Source organism: Salmo salar, chromosome 11 (assembly GCF_965601325.2).
Source record: "Salmo salar chromosome 11, fSalSal1, whole genome shotgun sequence".
Lineage (NCBI taxonomy): Eukaryota > Metazoa > Chordata > Actinopteri > Salmoniformes > Salmonidae > Salmo > Salmo salar.
The window spans coordinates 32,840,001-32,859,390 of NC_138301.1; the positions used below are offsets into that span (position 1 = coordinate 32,840,001).

General features: G+C 47.7%; 1 protein-coding gene across 6 annotated transcripts in view; it reads left to right on the forward strand.

Moving 5' to 3' along the window:
* Window positions 1–19,039, forward strand: part of LOC106595398 (unconventional myosin-Va) — an 85,296-nt gene extending 66,257 nt beyond the window's left edge. For 2 of the 6 annotated variants that reach the window (XM_082957855.1, XM_082957856.1), the window contains exons 28-42: window positions 406–506; window positions 1,843–1,899; window positions 6,494–6,574; window positions 6,753–6,951; window positions 8,611–8,679; window positions 9,367–9,460; window positions 9,543–9,689; window positions 10,880–11,034; window positions 11,202–11,291; window positions 11,538–11,688; window positions 12,124–12,308; window positions 13,091–13,188; window positions 13,282–13,456; window positions 13,744–13,824; window positions 14,195–19,039. In XM_082957855.1, the coding sequence (XP_082813981.1) occupies window positions 406–506; window positions 1,843–1,899; window positions 6,494–6,574; window positions 6,753–6,951; window positions 8,611–8,679; window positions 9,367–9,460; window positions 9,543–9,689; window positions 10,880–11,034; window positions 11,202–11,291; window positions 11,538–11,688; window positions 12,124–12,308; window positions 13,091–13,188; window positions 13,282–13,456; window positions 13,744–13,824; window positions 14,195–14,347 (1,836 nt within the window). In that variant the 3' untranslated portion in view covers window positions 14,348–19,039. The remainder of the gene's footprint in view (window positions 1–405; window positions 507–1,842; window positions 1,900–6,493; window positions 6,575–6,752; window positions 6,952–8,610; window positions 8,680–9,366; window positions 9,461–9,542; window positions 9,690–10,879; window positions 11,035–11,201; window positions 11,292–11,537; window positions 11,689–12,123; window positions 12,309–13,090; window positions 13,189–13,281; window positions 13,457–13,743; window positions 13,825–14,194) is intronic. The other 4 variants (XR_014379367.1, XM_082957857.1, XM_082957858.1 and 1 more) reach the window with 4 other exon arrangements.
* The last annotated feature ends 351 nt before the right edge of the window (window positions 19,040–19,390 follow it).

The following is a 19,390-nucleotide window of genomic DNA, read 5'->3' on the forward strand; positions in this document are numbered from 1 at the left end:
TCTCTGTTCTCTGTCTGATTCTCTGTTCTCTGTCTGATTCTCTGTTCTCTGTCTGATTCTCTGTTCTCTGTCTGACGCTCTGTTCTCTGTCTGACGCTCTGTTCTCTGTCTGATTCTCTGTTCTCTGTCTGATTCTCTGTTCTCTGTCTGATTCTCTGTTCTCTGTCTGATTCTCTGTTCTCTGTCTGACGCTCTGTTCTCTGTCTGATTCTCTGTTCTCTGTCTGATTCTCTGTTCTCTGTCTGACGCTCTGTTCTCTGTCTGATTCTCTGTTCTCTGTCTGATTCTCTGTTCTCTGTCTGATTCTCTGTTCTCTGTCTGATTCTCTGTTGTGTCTTCTCTACATGTGAATGTGGTTATTTTCTCTTTCTCTCTCATCCCCCTCCATGTCATCCCTCTCTCCAGGAGACAATGACAGAGCCAGTGCACTATGCAGAGGATGTCCATAAGATGAAGGACTCTGGTGCAATCACTCAGGCTTATCTAGGACTCAAAGAGACCAACAGGTACATCTCTCTTTCTCTCTCTCTCTCGCTTTCTCTCTCTTTTTCTCTTTTGCTCTCCCTCCCCCTATCTCCTTCTCTCTGTATCTCCACTCTCTCTTGCTTTCTCTCTCTCACACATACTCTCTCGCTTTCTCTCCCCCTCTATCTCCTTCTCTCTGTATCTCCACTCTCTCTTGCTTTCTCTCTCTCACACATACTCTCTCGCTTTCTCTCCCCCTCTATCTCCTTCTCTCTGTATCTCCACTCTCTCTTGCTTTCTCTCTCTCACACATACTCTCTCGCTTTCTCTCCCCCTCTATCTCCTTCTCTCTGTATCTCCTTCTCTCCTCTCTCACTTTCTCTTCCGCTTTCCTTCCCCCTCTCACGTTCTATCTCTTTTGCTTTCCCTCTCCCTCTTTCTCCTCTCTCTCGCTTTTTCTCTCACTTTCTCTTTCTCTTTTTCTCTTTCTCTCTCGCTTTCCCTCCCCCTATATCTCCTTCTCTCTGTATCTCCTCTCTCCTCGCTTTCTTTCTCTCCCTTTCTCTCTTTTGCTTTCCCTCCCCCATCTCCTTCTGTCTGTCACCCCTTCCCTCTTTCCCTTCCTCCCCCCAGAGGTCTACAGAGGACTCATTACAGTACAAGCTCCCCACCAGTATGTCTGATGTACTCCATGTGTACACTCAGTGTGTGGGAGATCTGTATGTGTTTGAGAACTGTGTGTGGGAGATCTGTGTGTGTTTGAGAACTGTGTGTGGGAGATCTGTGTGTGTTTGAGAACTGTGTGTGGGAGATCTGTGTGTGTTTGAGAACTGTGTGTGGGAGATCTGTGTGTGTTTGAGAACTGTGTGTGGGAGATCTGTATGTGTTTGAGAACTGTGTGTGGGAGATCTGTGTGTGTTTGAGAACTGTGTGTGGGAGATCTGTGTGTGTTTGAGAACTGTGTGTGGGAGATCTGTGTGTGTTTGAGAACTGTGTGTGGGAGATCTGTGTGTGTTTGAGAACTGTGTGTGGGAGATCTGTATGTGTTTGAGAACTGTGTGTGGGAGATCTGTGTGTGTTTGAGAACTGTGTGTGGGAGATCTGTGTGTGTTTGAGAACTGTGTGTGGGAGATCTGTATGTGTTTGAGAACTGTGTGTGGGAGATCTGTATGTGTTTGAGAACTGTGTGTGGGAGATCTGTATGTGTTTGAGAACTGTGTGTGGGAGATCTGTATGTGTTTGAGAACTGTGTGTGGGAGATCTGTGTGTGTTTGAGAACTGTGTGTGGGAGATCTGTGTGTGTTTGAGAACTGTGTGTGGGAGATCTGTGTGTGTTTGAGAACTGTGTGTGTGAACTCCTCTCTCTGTTTTGCGCAGATCTCCCAGGTTCTTGCGTAAACCACTAGAAGCCAATGAGCTCCTTAATCGCCTCAGGTAACCAATCAGATGTGTCCTTTGCATCATGAGGCGGAGCATGCGTGGCCACGCTGACCAATGGGGATTGAGCAAGATTGAGCGGAGGCTTTTTATTGGATCGGATAATATAGTTGATGATGGCTGGCTGATATTGAATCTATATTAATGATATATTATGTAGGTGATAAAACTAGATTTGCTTCTGTAGCAATGAGTCTGCTTGTTTTGCACGCCGGGCGATGCCTAACCTGTACTATACTGTAAGTGGCGAATGCTGCCTGCTAACTAGTATGATGATGACGCTAAGATAGGTTAGCGTCCCTAGCACTGGTCCTCTAACTAGCATGGTGATGAAGCTAAGCTAGGTTAGCCTCCGTAATATTGGTCATCGAACTAGCATGGTAATTAAGCTAAGCTAGGTTAGCCTACATAGCATTGGTAATCTAACTAGCATGTTGAAGCTAAACTAGGTTAGCCTCCGTATGGGTTGAGGGTTAGGCATGAATGATGCACAGACTCTTAATTACTAATCAGCTCCTATGAAATGTCTTCTGCATGGAACCAAACCTGCATCTTTACCAACCGCGTGTTTCCCTGTGTTGTGTTTTGTTAGTTCCATCATGTTGCTACCACCCTGTGTTGTGTTTTGTTAGTTCCATCATGTTGCTACCACCCTGTGTTGTGTTTTGTTAGTTCCATCATGTTGCTACCACCCTGTGTGTTACGTTGCATTCAGAATCCTTGTCATTTCAGATTGTGATCATTTTGCTTGTTCTCTACCAGGGGTTGGAACCTAAATTATTTTCCAATTGTTTTGTTCTGAACAGAAACATACATTTTTTTGTTCCGACCAGCAAAATAAAGTTCTGAACTGGTTCGAACCCAACAAAAAGCTAAGATTAATATCATTCCTTTCTGTTCCTTTATAAACCTCTGAAATTAACTTTCTTTTAACATTTAGCTCGACATTAAATTACTTCACCAATCAGTGAGGATATAGCAGGTTGCTATGGAGCGGGCAAGCTATTTACATGCATTGGACAGACGAATGTAGGGCGTTGGATGCGACTGAAATTTTCCGGGTGGGGGTGGAAACATGAAACATGGTAACTATAGTATCGTTAACTAGCACTGAAAAGGTTAATCCATTCTTCTCTAATAAAAAATCTCTCTTCCCTAATTTCTGAATCAGACTTGTAACGTCAGTAGGCTACTAGACTATGCTTCAGAGGGGAAGGAGCAGGTAGCCTACACACGCGCACACTGGAATACTTTTCTGTCAGTCAGACACTGGAATACTTTTCTGTCAGGCGGACACTGGAATACTTTTCTGTCAGGCGGACACTGGAATACTTTTCTGAGTGACAGTGTGAGGGCTATGCATATGCACTTTGTTACGTTTTTTTGTGGGACTAAAAAACAATGTAGTATAGATCACTTTTGTTCTGATTCTGTTCCTTGAAAAAATGTCTTTATATTCCAGTTGTCGGTTCTGTTCCCTGAACTGGTTCCAACCCCTGTTGTAAACACACATTGATTCAGAATAATAAGCACAAGCTGACACACACACACACACACACACACACACACACACACACACACACACACAGCATGAAACTGCACCACCCCATCTCCTCTAGTCCACCATCACCCCTCCTCCCCTAGTCCACCATCACCCCTCCTCCTCTAGTCCACCATCACCCCTCCTCCCCTAGTCCACCACCACCCCACCTCCTCTAGTCCACCATCACCCCTCCTCCCCTAGTCCACCATCACCCCTCCTCCCCTAGTCCACCATCACCCCTCCTCCCCTAGTCCACCACCACCCCTCCTCCTCTAGTCCACCACCACCCCCACCTCCTCTAGTCCACCACCACCCCTCCTCCCCTAGTCCACCATCACCCCTCCTCCCCTAGTCCACCACCACCCCTCCTCCCCTAGTCCACCATCACCCCTCCTCCCCTAGTCCACCATCACCCCTCCTCCCCTAGTCCACCACCACCCCTCCTCCTCTAGTCCACCACCACCCCACCTCCTCTAGTCCACCACCACCCCTCCTCCCCTAGTCCACCACCACCCCACCTCCTCTAGTCCACCACCACCCCACCTCCTCTAGTCCACCACCACCCCTCCTCCCCTAGTCCACCATCACCCCTCCTCCCCTAGTCCACCATCACCCCTCCTCCCCTAGTCCACCACCACCCCTCCTCCTCTAGTCCACCACCACCCCACCTCCTCTAGTCCACCACCACCCCACCTCCTCTAGTCCACCACCACCCCACCTCCTCTAGTCCACCATCACCCCTCCTCCCCTAGTCCACCACCACCCCACCTCCTCTAGTCCACCACCACCCCACCTCCTCTAGTCCACCACCACCCCCACCTCCCCTAGTCCACCACCACCCCACCTCCTCCACCACCACCCCACCTCCTCTAGTCCACCACCACCCCACCTCCCCTAGTCCACCATCACCCCTCCTCCTCTAGTCCACCACCACCCCACCTCCTCTAGTCCACCACCACCCCACCTCCTCTAGTCCACCACCACCCCCACCTCCCCTAGTCCACCACCACCCCACCTCCTCCACCACCACCCCACCTCCTCTAGTCCACCACCACCCCACCTCCCCTAGTCCACCACCACTCCACCTCCTCTAGTCCACCACCACCCCCAAATCCTCTAGTCCACCACCACCCCACCTCCTCTAGTCCACCATCACCCCTCCTCCTCTAGTCCACCACCACCCCACCTCCTCTAGTCCACCACCACCCCACCTCCTCTAGTCCACCACCACCCCACCTCCTCTAGTCCACCACCACCCCTCCTCCCCTAGTCCACCACCACCCCACCTCCTCTAGTCCACCACCACCCCACCTCCTCTAGTCCACCACCACCCCTCCTCCCCTAGTCCACCACCACCCCTCCTCCCCTAGTCCACCACCACCCCACCTCCTCTAGTCCACCACCTCCCCACCTCCCCTAGTCCACCACCACCCCACCTCCCCTAGTCCACCACCGCCCCCACCTCCTCTAGTCCACCATCACCCCACCTCCTCTAGTCCACCACCACCCACCTCCTCTAGTCCACCACCACCCCACCTCCTCTAGTCCACCACCGCCCCCACCTCCTCTAGTCCACCACCACCCCACCTCCTCTAGTCCACCACCACCCACCTCCTCTAGTCCACCACCACCCCACCTCCTCTAGTCCACTACCACCCCACCTCCTCTAGTCCACCACCACCCCACCTCCTCTAGTCCACCACCACCCCACCTCCTCTAGTCCACCACCACCCCACCTCCCCTAGTCCACCACCACCCCACCTCCTCTAGTCCACCATCACCCCACCTCCTCTAGTCCACCACCACCCCACCTCCTCTTGTCCACCACCACCCCACCTCCTCTAGTCCACCACCACCCCACCTCCTCTAGTCCACCACCACCCATCTGCTCTAGTCCACCACCACCCCACCTCCTCTGGTCCACCACCACCCATCTCCTCTAGTCCACCACCACCCCACCTCCTCTAGTCCACCACCACCCCACCTCCTCTAGTCCACCACCACCCCACCTCCTCTTGTCCACCACCACCCCACCTCCTCTAGTCCACCACCACCCCACCTCCTCTAGTCCAACACCACCCCTCCTCCTCTAGTCCACCACCACCCCACCTCCTCTAGTCCACCACCTCCTCTAGTCCACCACCACCCCACCTCCTATAGTCCAACACCACCCCTCCTCCTCTAGTCCACCACCACCCCGCCTCCTCTAGTCCACCACCTCCCCACCTCCTCTAGTCCACCACCACCCCACCTCCTCTAGTCCACCACCACCCATCTCCTCTAGTCCACCACCACTCCACCTCCTCTAGTCCACCACCTCCCTACCTCCTCTGTCCACCACCACCCCACCTCCTCTAGTCCACCACCACCCATCTCCTCTAGTCCACCACCACCCCACCTCCTCTAGTCCACCACCACCCCACCTCCTCTAGTCCACCACCACCCCACCTCCTCTAGTCCACCACCACCCCACCTCCTCTAGTCCACCACCACCCCACCTCCTCTAGTCCACCACCACCCATCTCCTCTAGTCCACCACCACCCATCTCCTCTAGTCCACCACCACCCCACCTCCTCTAGTCCACCACCACCCATCTCCTCTAGTCCACCACCAACCCATCTCCTCTAGTCCACCACCACCCCACCTCCTCTAGTCCACCACCACCCCACCTCCTCTAGTCCACCACCTCCCCACCTCCTCTAGTCCACCACCACCCCACCTCCTCTAGTCCACCACCACCCATCTCCTCTAGTCCACCACCACCCCACCTCCTCTAGTCCACCACCTCCCCACCTCCTCTGTCCACCACCACCCCACCTCCTCTAGTCCACCACCTCCCCACCTCCTCTGTCCACCACCACCCCACATCCTCTAGTCCACCACCACCCATCTCCTCTAGTCCACCACCACCCCATCACCTCTAGTCCACCACCCCAACTCCTCTAGTCCACCACCACCCATCTCCTCTAGTCCACCATCATCCCTCATCCCCCTCTTTGTTTATCCTTTTTTCTGTTCCCTTTCTTTCCTTTGTGTTTGTTTGTTAGATCCCCCACTGCTGACTTCCATAGGCTGAATGAGGACGGAGAGCTGTGGCTGGTATATGAAGGGTTAAAGGAGACCAACAGGTTAACCGTGTGTGTGTGTGTGTGTGTGTGTGTGTGTGTGTGTGTGTGTGGACCGGGGGTGGTGTCGGGCTGTTTGCTCTTCCTCCCTCCATCCCATATTTTCTCCTTCACGCTTCCCCAACCTCCTATAGTAGTTGAAGAATGATTCTCTTCTTCTCTCTCCATCCCCTCCTCTCAGACTGTTGGAGGGCCAGATGCAGCAGCAGAGGCATAGCTATGACAACGAGGTGGAGGTGTTGCGAGGGGAGTTACAGAGTGTTAAAGAGGAGAATAACCGTCAACAACAGCTGCTAGCCCAGAACCTGCAGCTCCCACCAGAGGCACGCATAGAGGCTAGTCTACAGCATGAGATCACACGACTCACCAACGAAAACCTGGTACGTTACACACTTACACACACATATATACACACACGTATACACTCACACATACACGGAGTGTACAAAACATTAAGGACACCTGCTCTTTCCATGACACAGACTGACCAGGTGAATCCAGGTGAAAGCTATGATCCCATATTGATGTCACCTGTTAAATCCACTTCAATCAGTGTAGATGAAGGGGAGGAGACAGGTTAAAGAAGGATTTGCAAGACTTTAGACAATCGATACATGGATTGTGTGTGCACCATTCAGAGGGTGAATGGGTGAGACAAAATATTTAAGTGCCTTTGAACAAGGTATGGTAGTAGGTGTCAGGTGCACCAGTTTGTGTCAAGAACTGCAATGCTGCTGGGTTTTTCATGCTCAACAGTTTCCCGTGTATATCAAGAATGGTTCACCACCCAAGGGACATCCAGCCAACTTGACACAACTGTGGGAACCATTGTAGTCAACATGGGCCACCATCCCTGTGGAATGCTTTTGACACCTAACACATTAAGGCTGTTCTGAGGGGAAAAGGGGAGGGGCAACTCAATGTTAGGAAGGTGTCCTTCCTGTTTTGTACACCCAGTGTATACACACGCTTACAAACATGCAAACGTGTACACACATGCAGTCACACACACATGCACACACACATTTTAAAACACAAATTGTAATACTTTTATGAAATTATTTAAGCGTTCAAAAGGTCATAGATGAATGAAAAAACAGATACATATTCAGACCAGATCACCAAGACAACCTGCTGCCATCAACCAGCACTTCCCTTATTGGTCGCTAGTGTTACTGTGATACTTACTGTTTTACTGAGGGGGTGTGTGTCCGACACCACCCTGATGTGTGTGTGTGTGTGTCCCGTGAGAACACCCTCTGATGTGTGTGTGTTCTGTGAGAACACCCTCTGATGTGTGTGTGTTCTGTGAGAACACCCTCTGGTGTGTGTGTCCTGTGAGAACACCCTCTGGTGTGTGTGTCCTGTGAGAACACCCTCTGATGTGTGTGTCCTGTGAGAACACCCTCTGATGTGTGTGTCCTGTGAGAACACCCTCTGATGTGTGTGTGTCCTGTGAGAACACCCTCTGATGTGTGTGTCCTGTGAGAACACCCTCTGGTGTGTGTGTCCTGTGAGAACACCCTCTGATGTGTGTATCCTGTGAGAACACCCTCTGATGTGTGTGTGTCCTGTGAGAACACCCTCTGATGTGTGTGTCCTGTGAGAACACCCTCTGATGTGTATGTGTCCTGTGAGAACACCCTCTGATGTGTGTGTGTCCTGTGAGAACACCCTCTGATGTGTGTGTGTCCTGTGAGAACACCCTCTGATGTGTGTGTGTCCTGTGAGAACACCCTCTGATGTGTGTGTGTCCTGTGAGAACACCCTCTGATGTGTGTGTCCTGTGAGAACACCCTCTGATGTGTGTGTGTCCTGTGAGAACACCCTCTGATGTGTGTGTGTCCTGTGAGAACACCCTCTGATGTGTGTGTCCTGTGAGAACACCCTCTGATGTGTGTGTCCTGTGAGAACACCCTCTGATGTGTGTGTGTCCTGTGAGAACATCCTCTGATGTGTGTGTGTTCTGTGAGAACACCCTCTGATGTGTGTGTGTCCTGTGAGAACACCCTCTGATGTGTGTGGATGTCACCTAACAGGAGATGCTGAGGACTGAGGATCCAACAGCATATCGCAGCGCCAAAGTCAACATATTACGACGGATGGTTGTATGTCGAGTCTAAGGACATTGTGTGTGTTTCTCTGCACGTGTGTGACCACTAACAAAGTTTGGTGTGTGTCAGATTTCTACTTTAACTCTGTTAACCCACAACAGACAAATCCAGCAGAGCACCTCTTCTCTCTAACTCACACAGGAGGTCAATGTGTTAAACCCAGCACCTCTTCTCTCTGTTAACATACAGCCAGGCCTTGTTTCAAATTAGCACCCCCCCTCTCTCTAACCCCACAGAGGACCAAATAAGTACCCCTGTTTTAAATCAACCCCCTCTCTCTCTCCAACCCACTGGGTAAGGGAGCCTGTTTTTTGTCTGAACTTTGACCATTGTCAGCTTCCTGTTTGACCGCTGATCCCTTGGCTTTGATAAACTGATCGACTATTGCCTCTCTCTCTCTCTCTCTCTCTCCTCTCTCTCTCTCTCTCTCTCTCTCTCTCTCTCTCTCTCTCTCTTCTCTCTCTCTCTCTCTCTCTCTCTCTCTCTCTCTCTCTCTCTCTCTCTCTCTCTCTCTCTCTCTCTCTCTCTCTCTCTCTCTCTCTCTCTCTCTCTCTCTCTCTCTCTCTCTCTCTCTCTCTCTCTCTCTCTCTCTCTCTCTCTCTCTCTCTCTCTCTCTCTCTCTCTCTCTCTCTCTCTCTCTCTCTCTCTCTCTCTCTCTCTCTCTCTCTCTCTCTCTCTCAGGACCTCATGGAACAGCTGGAGAAGCAGGATAAAACTATCCGTAAGCTTAAGAAACAGCTGAAGGTGTTCTCGAAGAAGATTGGAGAAATGGGAGGTAAGGAAGGAGACGTACCTGACCGTCTTTGTAGATGGGTGTCTGTTGGACCTGAATTTGTGTTATCTGACCGTGTGTGTAGCTGGCCATGTTGAGACTATATCTCCGGGTCAGATGGTTGAAGAGACGGTCCGTCCGGTGAACATTCCTCGTCGCGAGAAAGACTTCCAGGGAATGTTGGAGTACAAGAAGGAGGATGAGCTGAAACTGGTTAAGAACCTCATACTGGGTATATAACCTCTACTGACCTATAACCCTGACCTCTAACCATTCTCAATCTTGCACTCTCTTTTAACTCTCTCTACCTCTCTCTCTACCTTTCTTACTCTACCCCTCTCTCTCTACCTTTCTTACTCTACCCCTCTCTCTCTACCTTTCTTACTCTACCCCTCTCTCTCTACCTTTCTTACTCTACCTCTCTCTCTACCTTTCTTACTCTACCCCTCTCTCTACCTTTCTTTCTCTACCTTTCTTTCTCTACCCCTCTCTCTACCTTTCTTACTCTACCCCTCTCTCTACCTTTCTTTCTCTACCTCTCTCTACCTTTCTTTCTCTACCTCTCTCTCTACCTTTCTTTCTCTACCTCTCTCTCTACCTTTCTTTCTCTACCTCTCTCTCTCTACCTTTCTTTCTCTACCTCTCTCTCTCTACCTTTCTTTCTCTACCTCTCTCTCTCTACCTTTCTTTCTCTACCTCTCTCTTTCAACCTCTCTCTCTACCTTTCTTTCTCTACCTCTCTCTCTACCTCTCTCTCTCTACCTCTCTCTCTCTCTCTCTCTACCTCTCTCTCTCTCTACCTCTCTCTCTCTACCTTTCTTTCTCTACCTCTCTCTCTTTCTCTACCTCTCTCTCTCTCTCTACCTTTCTTTCTCTACCTCTCTCTCTCTCTCTACCTCTCTCTCTCTACCTTTCTTTCTCTACCTCTCTCTCTCTCTCTACCTTTCTTTCTCTACCTCTCTCTCTCTCTCTACCTTTCTTTCTCTACCTCTCTCTCTCTACCTTTCTTTCTCTACCCCTCTCTCTCTACCTTTCTTTCTCTACCCCTCTCTCTCTACCTTTCTTTCTCTACACCTCTCTCTACCTTTCTTACTCTACCCCTCTCTCTACCTTTCTTTCTCTACCTCTCTCTCTCTACCTTTCTTTCTCTACCTCTCCCTCTCTACCTTTGTTTCTCTACCTCTCTCTCTCTACCTTTCTTTCTCTACCTCTCCCTCTCTACCTTTGTTTCTCTACCTCTCTCTCTCTACCTTTCTTTCTCTACCTCTCTCTCTACCTTTCTTTCTCTACCCCTCTCTCTCTACCTTTCTTTCTCTACCTTTCTTTCTCTACCTCTACCTCTCTATGAGTGTTAGAGAGAAGTTTTTCTGTTTATACATAGATAATCCAATAGTCTATTGTAACAGTGAATATCTGTAACAGAGTTGAAGCCTCGTGGTGTAGCGGTGAATCTGATCCCAGGCCTGCCAGCCTACATCCTGTTCATGTGTCTGAGGCATGCTGACTATGTCAACGATGACCAGAAGGTCAGAACGCTGCTCACATCCACCATCAACAGCATCAAGAAGATACTCAAGGTGCGCAGGGCTCTGGTTTAAAGTAGTGCACTATATAGGGTATAGGAAGGATGTAATGTGGGGCGCACACCCTATGATGTCAGTAAAACTACATTAAGTTGCTCCTATATTTGTGTAGTAACACTGTAATTACACTAGTATCTATATTGTCATTTTATCTCTGTTAGAAACGGGGGGATGACTTTGAGACGGTCTCTTTCTGGCTGTCCAACACCTGCCGCTTCCTACACTGTCTCAAACAGTACAGCGGAGATGAGGTGAGACCGGACCCAGCACACACACACACACACACACACACACACACACACACACACACACACACACACACACACACACACACACACACACACACACACACACACACACACACACACACAGACAGTCTGAAACGGTACAGCGGAGGTCAGGTACACCCCAAAACACAGACACACTTTATTCTTGCGATGCTCCAACTTGTGTGTTTGTATCTGTTTCTCTCTTCCTCCTCCTCTCTGTTCCTGCAGTCGTTTATGAAGCACAACACTCCTAAGCAGAATGATCACTGCCTGTCTAACTTTGACCTGGCTGAGTACCGTCAGGTCCTCAGTGACCTGGCCATTCAGATCTACCAGCAGCTCATCAAATGCATGGAGAGCATCCTACAGCCCATGATTGGTGAGTACACCACTGTGTGTGTTTTTATTGAACCTTTATTTAACTAGGCAAGTCAGTTAAGAACAAATTCTTATTTACAATGACGTCCAAACCCGGACGACGCTGGGCCAATTGTTCGCCGCCCTGTGGGACTCCCAATCACGACCAGATGTGATACAGCCTGGATTCGAACCAGGGAATGTAGTGAAGCTTCTTGCACTGAGATGCAGGGCCTTAGACCGCTGCCCCACTCAGTGGTGTGTGTGTGTGTGTGTGTGTGTGTGTGTGTGTGTGTGTGTGTGTGTGTGTGTGTGTGTGTGTGTGTGTGTGTGTGTGTGGTGTGTGTGGTGTGTGTGTGTGTGTGTGTGTGTGTGTGTGTGTGTGTGTGTGTGTGTGTGTGTGTGTGTGTGTGTGTGTGAGACACAGTCACTCTCTGACCGCTCCTCTGCTCTCCAGTCTCTGGTATGTTGGAGCATGAGACCATCCAGGGTGTGTCGGGGGTTAAGCCAACCGGTCTGCGTAAACGGACATCGAGCATCGCTGACGAGGGAACCTACACGCTGGAATCCATCTTACGCCAGCTCAGCGCTTTCCACTCCACCATGTGTCAGCACGGCACCGACCCTGAACTCATCAAACAGGTCTGTGTGTGTGTTCCTACCCTGACCATTGGTTTTGTTCTGACCCCAGGTTGTGTTCTGACCCCAGGTTGTGTTCTGATCCCAGGTTGTGTTCTGACTCCAGGTTGTGTTCTGACTCCAGGTTGTGTTCTGACCCCAGGTTGTGTTCTGACTCCAGGTTGTGTTCTGACTCCAGGTTGTGTTCTGACCCGTGGTTGTGTTCTGACCCGTGGTTGTGTTCTGGCCCCAGGTTGTGTTCTGACCCCAGGTTGTGTTCTGACCCGTGGTTGTGTTCTGACCCGTGGTTGTGTTCTGACCCGTGGTTGTGTTCTGGCCCCAGGTTGTGTTCTGGCCCCAGGTTGTGTTCTGACCCGTGGTTGTGTTCTGACCCGTGGTTGTGTTCTGACCCTTGGTTGTGTTCTGACCCCAGGTTGTGTTCTGACCCAGGTTGTGTTCTGGCCCCAGGTTGTGTTCTGGTCCCAGGTTGTGTTCTGACCCCAGGTTGTGTTCTGACCCGTGGTTGTGTTCTGACCCGTGGTTGTGTTCTGACCCCAGGTTGTGTTCTGACCCAGGTTGTGTTCTGACCCGTGGTTGTGTTCTGACCCAGGTTGTGTTCTGACCCAGGTTGTGTTCTGACCCGTGGTGTTGTGTTCTGACCCCAGGTTGTGTTCTGACCCAGGTTGTGTTCTGACCCCAGGTTGTGTTCTGACCCCAGGTTGTGTTCTGACTCCAGGTTGTGTTCTGACCCAGGTTGTGTTCTGACCCCAGGTTGTGTTCTGACCCGTGGTTGTGTTCTGACCCAGGTTGTGAAGCAGCAGTTCTACATCATTGGAGCTGTGACTCTCAACAATCTGCTGCTGCGTAAAGACATGTGCTCCTGGAGCAAAGGCATGCAGATCAGGTCGGTTCAGCGAGGCTGTCATGTCTTAGTATGTATAGACAGACTGGGTTTTATAGAGAGTGTGTGTGTAACGTATATAATGTGGTGTACCAGGTATAACGTGAGTCAGCTGGAGGAGTGGCTGCGTGACAAGTCTCTGATGCTGTGTGGAGCCAAGGAGACTCTGGAGCCTCTGATTCAGGCTGCTCAGCTGCTGCAAGTCAAGAAGAAGACGGACGAAGACGCTGAGGCCATCTGCTCCATGTGCAACAGCCTGTCCACATCTCAGGTAACCAATCACAGCTCACTATTCTGCTCATATACTAAACTAACCAATCACAGCCCTCTCTACCACTCAGGTACTGAACTAACCAATCACAGCCCTCTCTACCACTTAGGTCCTGAACTAGTCAATCACAGCCCCCTCTACCACTCAGGTACTAAACTAACCAAACCCAGCCCTCAGGTACTCAACTTACCAGTCAAGCCACTGCGGAGAATGGGACAGGGGATCAGTTGAGTTAATAGTTCAAGGTTCAACTAATGAAGTTTGTCTCTGTGTTTCTGTGTTCCCAGATTGTGAAGGTGTTGAACCTGTACACTCCAGTCAACGAGTTTGAAGAGAGGGTGTCTGTTACCTTCATACGAACCATACAGGTTAGACCTGTCTCTGTCTGTCTGTCTGTCTGTCTGTCTGTCTGTCTGTCTGTCTGTCTGTCTGTCTGTCTGTCTGTCTGTCTGTCTGTCTGTCTGTCTGTCTGTCTGTCTGTCTGTCTGTCTGTCTGTCTGTCTGTCTGTCTGTCTGTCTGTCTGTGCATATAAGTAACTGTAACTAATGTATATATTTTCTCTCTCTCTCTCTCTGTGCCTCTCTCTCTCTCTCTCTGTGTGTGTCTCTCTCTCTCTGTGTGTCTCTCTGTGTGTCTCTCTCTCTGTGTGTCTCTCTCTCTCTGTGTCTGTCTCTCTGTGTGTCTCTCTCTCTGTGTGTCTCTCTCTCTGTGTCTCTCTCTCTCTCTGTGTCTCTCAGACTCGTTTGCGGGACCGCTGTGAGACTCCTCAGCTGTTGATGGACACTAAGATTATCTACCCAGTCACCTTCCCTTTCAACCCCTCCTCTCTGGCCCTGGAGACTATCCAAATACCAGGCTCCCTCAACCTAGCCTTCCTTACCCGCGTCTAACACACAACTAATAGATAGGCTATACATAGGTACACATGCAATCACAAACCATTCTCTTCCTAACACATCCAAACACTTACATACAGTACACACACACATACACACACTCAGCTTCCACCCTACGGTAGTCTTTATGTCAGTAGTTGAAAGCCCATCCTCCTCCGCGTGTACAAATGCTCAACTCTAAGAGAATGCACCGCTACAGGCCACCTTTTCTCCTATCTTACCCCCTTTTACTAAGCTACACTCCCCACCTAAAACCCCATTTAACACCTAGTACCGTGTTCCCCCAGTCCCCTTTTCTCCTCTGTGTTCTCTTCTCAATCGTGTAGTGTTTTCTAGCAGTCCGGTTCTCCCATAGGAATGTATTACGGTACACTTAAGCTAGCTGTCCAGGGCTAGCATCACAGCTAGCTAGCTCCTTCAGCTGAGCTCAGCTAGCATCTGTTGTGTTATGATAGGATGCTAACGCTTCTACAGTTATCTAGCTAGCATCTGTTGTGTTATGATAGGATGCTAACGCTTCTACAGTTATCTAGCTAGCATCAGTTCTGAGTACATCGTTATCAAGTCACCCACTGAACACAGTCAAGCCAAGTGCAGTACCCATTGTCTGTACCATACTTTTATACATATATAAATACATATAAATATGAATATATAAATATATATCACACTAGGGTGTTTTATTTATTGCATTTATCTCACTCCCTTTCCTAAAATACGTTTTTCTTTGCAGACAGAAAACATGGATACCATAGACATGTAGGCTTATCTCTCCAGCTTTCCAGACTGGTTCCAGACTGGTTCCAGACTGGTTCTAGACCGGTTCCAGACCGGAGAGAAGTATGGCCGTGGAAAGACCACTAGAGTCCTATAGTATTAGAATTATGTCTATAGCAGATGAACTATGTAGTCTCATTTAATTAGCGCTATGTAATGTAGGTTTTTATTTGTTTAGCTCATGATGTATTGTGCTTTAAGATCTCTCTGCCGTAGCTTGGTCCTGTGTAACCTGCTTCTCTAGTAGAGCTGCACTTTAGCACCGCTGCACCAGAGGTTGAAATGGAGGATTAGACTGGAACAGAGGTTGAAATGGAGGATTAGACTGGAACAGAGGTTGAAATGGAGGATTAGACTGGAACAGAGGTTAAAATGGAGGATTAGACTGGAACAGAGGTTGAAATAGATAGAGGATTAGACTGGAACAGAGGTTGAAATAGATAGAGGATTAGACTGGAACAGAGGTTGAAATAGATAGAGGATTAGACTGGAACAGAGGTTGAAATAGATAGAGGATTAGACTGGAACAGAGGTTGAAATAGATAGAGGATTAGACTGGAACAGAGGTTGAAATAGATAGAGGATTAGAGGATTAGACTGGAACAGAGGTTGAAATAGATAGAGGATTAGAGGATTAGACTGGAACAGAGGTTGAAATAGATGGAGGATTAGACTGGAACAGAGGTTGAAATAGATGGAGGATTAGACTGGAACAGAGGTTGAAATAGATGGAGGATTAGACTGGAACAGTGGTTGAAATAGATAGAGGATTAGACTTGCAATAGATGGCTAGACTGGACGAGTAGTTTAGATAGTTTTATCCCCATACCTATCAGGTTTAGACGGCTTCAGCTACTGTACTTGCTTCTCCACTTTAACTAAGTAGTTTGGTTCCAAAACCCCTACAAGAGAACTCACTAACTCACACAAACACACACTAGTGACTGTTGTTAAAAACAGAAGCACACTGGATCCTACATATCCACTACCACAGCGTTTCCCAAAACGATTGGTCGCGGCCCCATGTGGGGTCGCCTGCTTTTTAAAAATGGGGTAAAAAAAAATACAATAAAACCGCGCTATGTTCATAGAACCAGGGTTACGTCAGTAACCTCCGGTAGCCTCTAGATACAGTTGTAATAAACAGAGCGGTTTCTGTTCTCTTCCTACAAATGTGGCTCTATCTTTTAAACGGTTCAAGATACAAAATATTATGACCCCATCACTGAAAGATAAGACTCTCAGGAACACGTATGTGTCTTCTGTTTCCCTCTACAATGGCCAGAAGCCTCATTAGGACAGAGTGGACAAGACCAGGAACTAAATCAGCTAAAACAATAAGTTTACATTAGCGTTGATTACATCACTTTTTTCTACATGGTGGAGTCGTGATTTTTTTTTTTAGATCAAAATGGGTCTGCGGACCAAAAGAGTTGGAACTCCTGCAGTACCAACTACTACATATCTTCACTTCTAAATATCTACATGTCCTCGCCCCACCACTCTGTCTGCTCCACTCTCTGTAGGTATTCCTTTCAGTATTATAGCCTTGGAAAGAGGTTGTGTGTGTTACTAAACCTGGTTACCACTGAGCCAGTCTGTTTTACTGTAGTTGCTCTCATAATCCATCACATTTAGACTCAATATCAACCATGTCTTGAATGTTTTTTCCCTACAGCCTGTATGATAATGCTGTCATGCCAGCTTTACTCCAGAAACTAAATCACTGCTTTGTAGACAAACTATTACATGCCCTGGCTACAGTCTCTACTCTAACCTACTCTATCGCTTACCCCCTTCTTTCATTCCCTACTAACCTACAATAACAATTCCTTCACTGTCTCCCAAACCCCCTCTTCACTGTGTCCCAACATCAGCCAAGTCTGTTTTCATGGCTCTACTTTTAGAGAAAGCAGCCATGTTGTTACTCAGCACCAGATAGTGACCAGGAGAGGGCGACGTTGGACACTACGTAACATGACTGTGACTTCTATAGAACCAGACGTTCTGCCAGATGTTCTATAGAATCAAAGAAGATCTACAAACATTCTATTCACTACTACTAAGGTCCTTCTAACCTCTGACTGGTCAACCGCTGAGGGACAGAAAGGATAGAACTACATTTATCATCATCGTTGCCTCTCTTCCTTACTTGTGCCATCAGTGTTCACCCATACCCTAACTGCTCATCAACCATCAACTTTATTTAACCATCAGCCTTATTGTTTAACCTTCAACCTTATTTTACCGTGAACCTTATTATTTACCGTGACCTTTATTTGCCTACCAGCCCTGACCCTTTGAACTTTGTTTCCTGGCCTATAGAGAGACACGCGGCTCAGAAAAACATATTATTATTACTATCGTTGATGTAGAAGTCAAATTCATGTTTAAACTTGTTTTGTGGTGCAATTTAATTAATAATCATATATTTATTATTGGGACCACCATGAGTGTATTGTATAAAAATAAAAAAATTGCCTTTTTGTAACATTTTTGCAGCGTTGCATTTTAATGAAGGATTTTTAGGAATACGTTTTAAGTTGTTCAACATGTGTATAGTGATACCAGATCTAAAATGCATATCTGCATCTTGGACGATACTGGAAAACGATAGTGGAATACTGCAAGTTCTACCCTTGTGAATGTTTTAGAGCTGTTATTGATCATGCATATAGGAGGACTTCATTGTTACTCATGTTTGGAACAAAGCCTTACATATGATGTTAAAAACACTATCATCTCCTGTCTTTGTGTCTGTCTGTTACACAACTACTGTTTTAAAAAGTAGCATTATTATTATTGAATGTTTTGACAAGTTGTCCTTAGATCTTATTTCAGAGGCTGGGATGGAAGGATTGTTTTGCTTTCTGTCTAGTTGCACTTTTTGAAATATTTACTGAACAAGTTAGTAAACGCTGATAAAGTAAGTTAACTATCTGATATGATTCTCATTTCTTTGATCATCATGTGGTTTATGTTCCTCCAGAGAGGTCATCTAGCTGTAGTCATTTACACAGTAGAAGGCTATAGTCTTAGTGACTGTCCCAAATGGTACCATATTCACTAGATAGTGCACAACTTTTGACCAGGGCCCATAGGGAAAAGGGTGCCATTTGGTATGTACCCTTACTCCATTTCTATGATAAGCCTTATTTAAGCAGTGTAGATGGACCACTCTTCCCGCTCTCCTCTTCCCTTATAGTGTCCCACTCTGTACATGCCGTGTGCCTCAGACAGGCTTGTTCATGTAGACACTCTGTACATGCTGTGTGCCTCAGACAGGCTTGTTCATGTAGACACTCTGTATATGCTGTGTGCCTCAGACAGGCTTGTTCATGTAGACACTCTGTATATGCTGTGTGCCTCAGACAGGCTTGTTCATGTAGACACTCTGTATATGCTGTGTGCCTCAGACAGGCTTGTTCATGTAGACACTCTGTACATGCTGTGTGCCTCAGACAGGCTTGTTCATGTAGACATTCTGTGGTACGACCGGTCTTCACCTCATTTGAGATTTACATTTTAACATCTCCAGATGGTTATTAAAATAGATAATTAATAGATAATTAAAATCTCCCTTTTTATGGTTTTGACAATTGAGGTCAATGCTAAAGTATCACATCAAGTCACGACATCATCACTAACCGACACATCTCATTGATCTAATGATCTTCAGACTACAGTCCACCTGTGGTAGAGATGCTGAACTCTGCTCTTCTCCTCTCCATCTCCTCGCTTCTGTTCACTTCTTTCTCCTCTCTCCTCCCGTGTGTACATCAGGAGAACTGGACTGTGTGTATAATTCCTGGTAGCTGTACTAAGTGAATGTGTTCACCATTAAGAAACTTGGAATAAGTTTAAATTGTCAAACCCTGTAAAAGACAAATAAAGGAATTCAGCACTGAACATATGTTTCTTTTTTTGTCCAAAGCCAAAGGCAAGCTGTGGTCATGAATGGGTTATGGAAATAATAGCAGTTATTATATTATTGTATTACTTATAAACATTCTGCCATGGAATTTTAGCTTTAAGTTCATATTAAATACGTGAACTATATCTGCTCTCAGACCGTCCAGTGGCTAGCTGACCTATAGCCTGAACAAGTAATACAGCCCTTATTAACAACAGATCTAGGATCAGATAACCTTACCACCAATAATAACATTTACCATTAGTGAATGTGAAACAATCTGACCTTGGACCAGTGATTAGGGACAGCTTCTATCCAGTCCTAATACTTTTGGCTTGGTCCCAAAT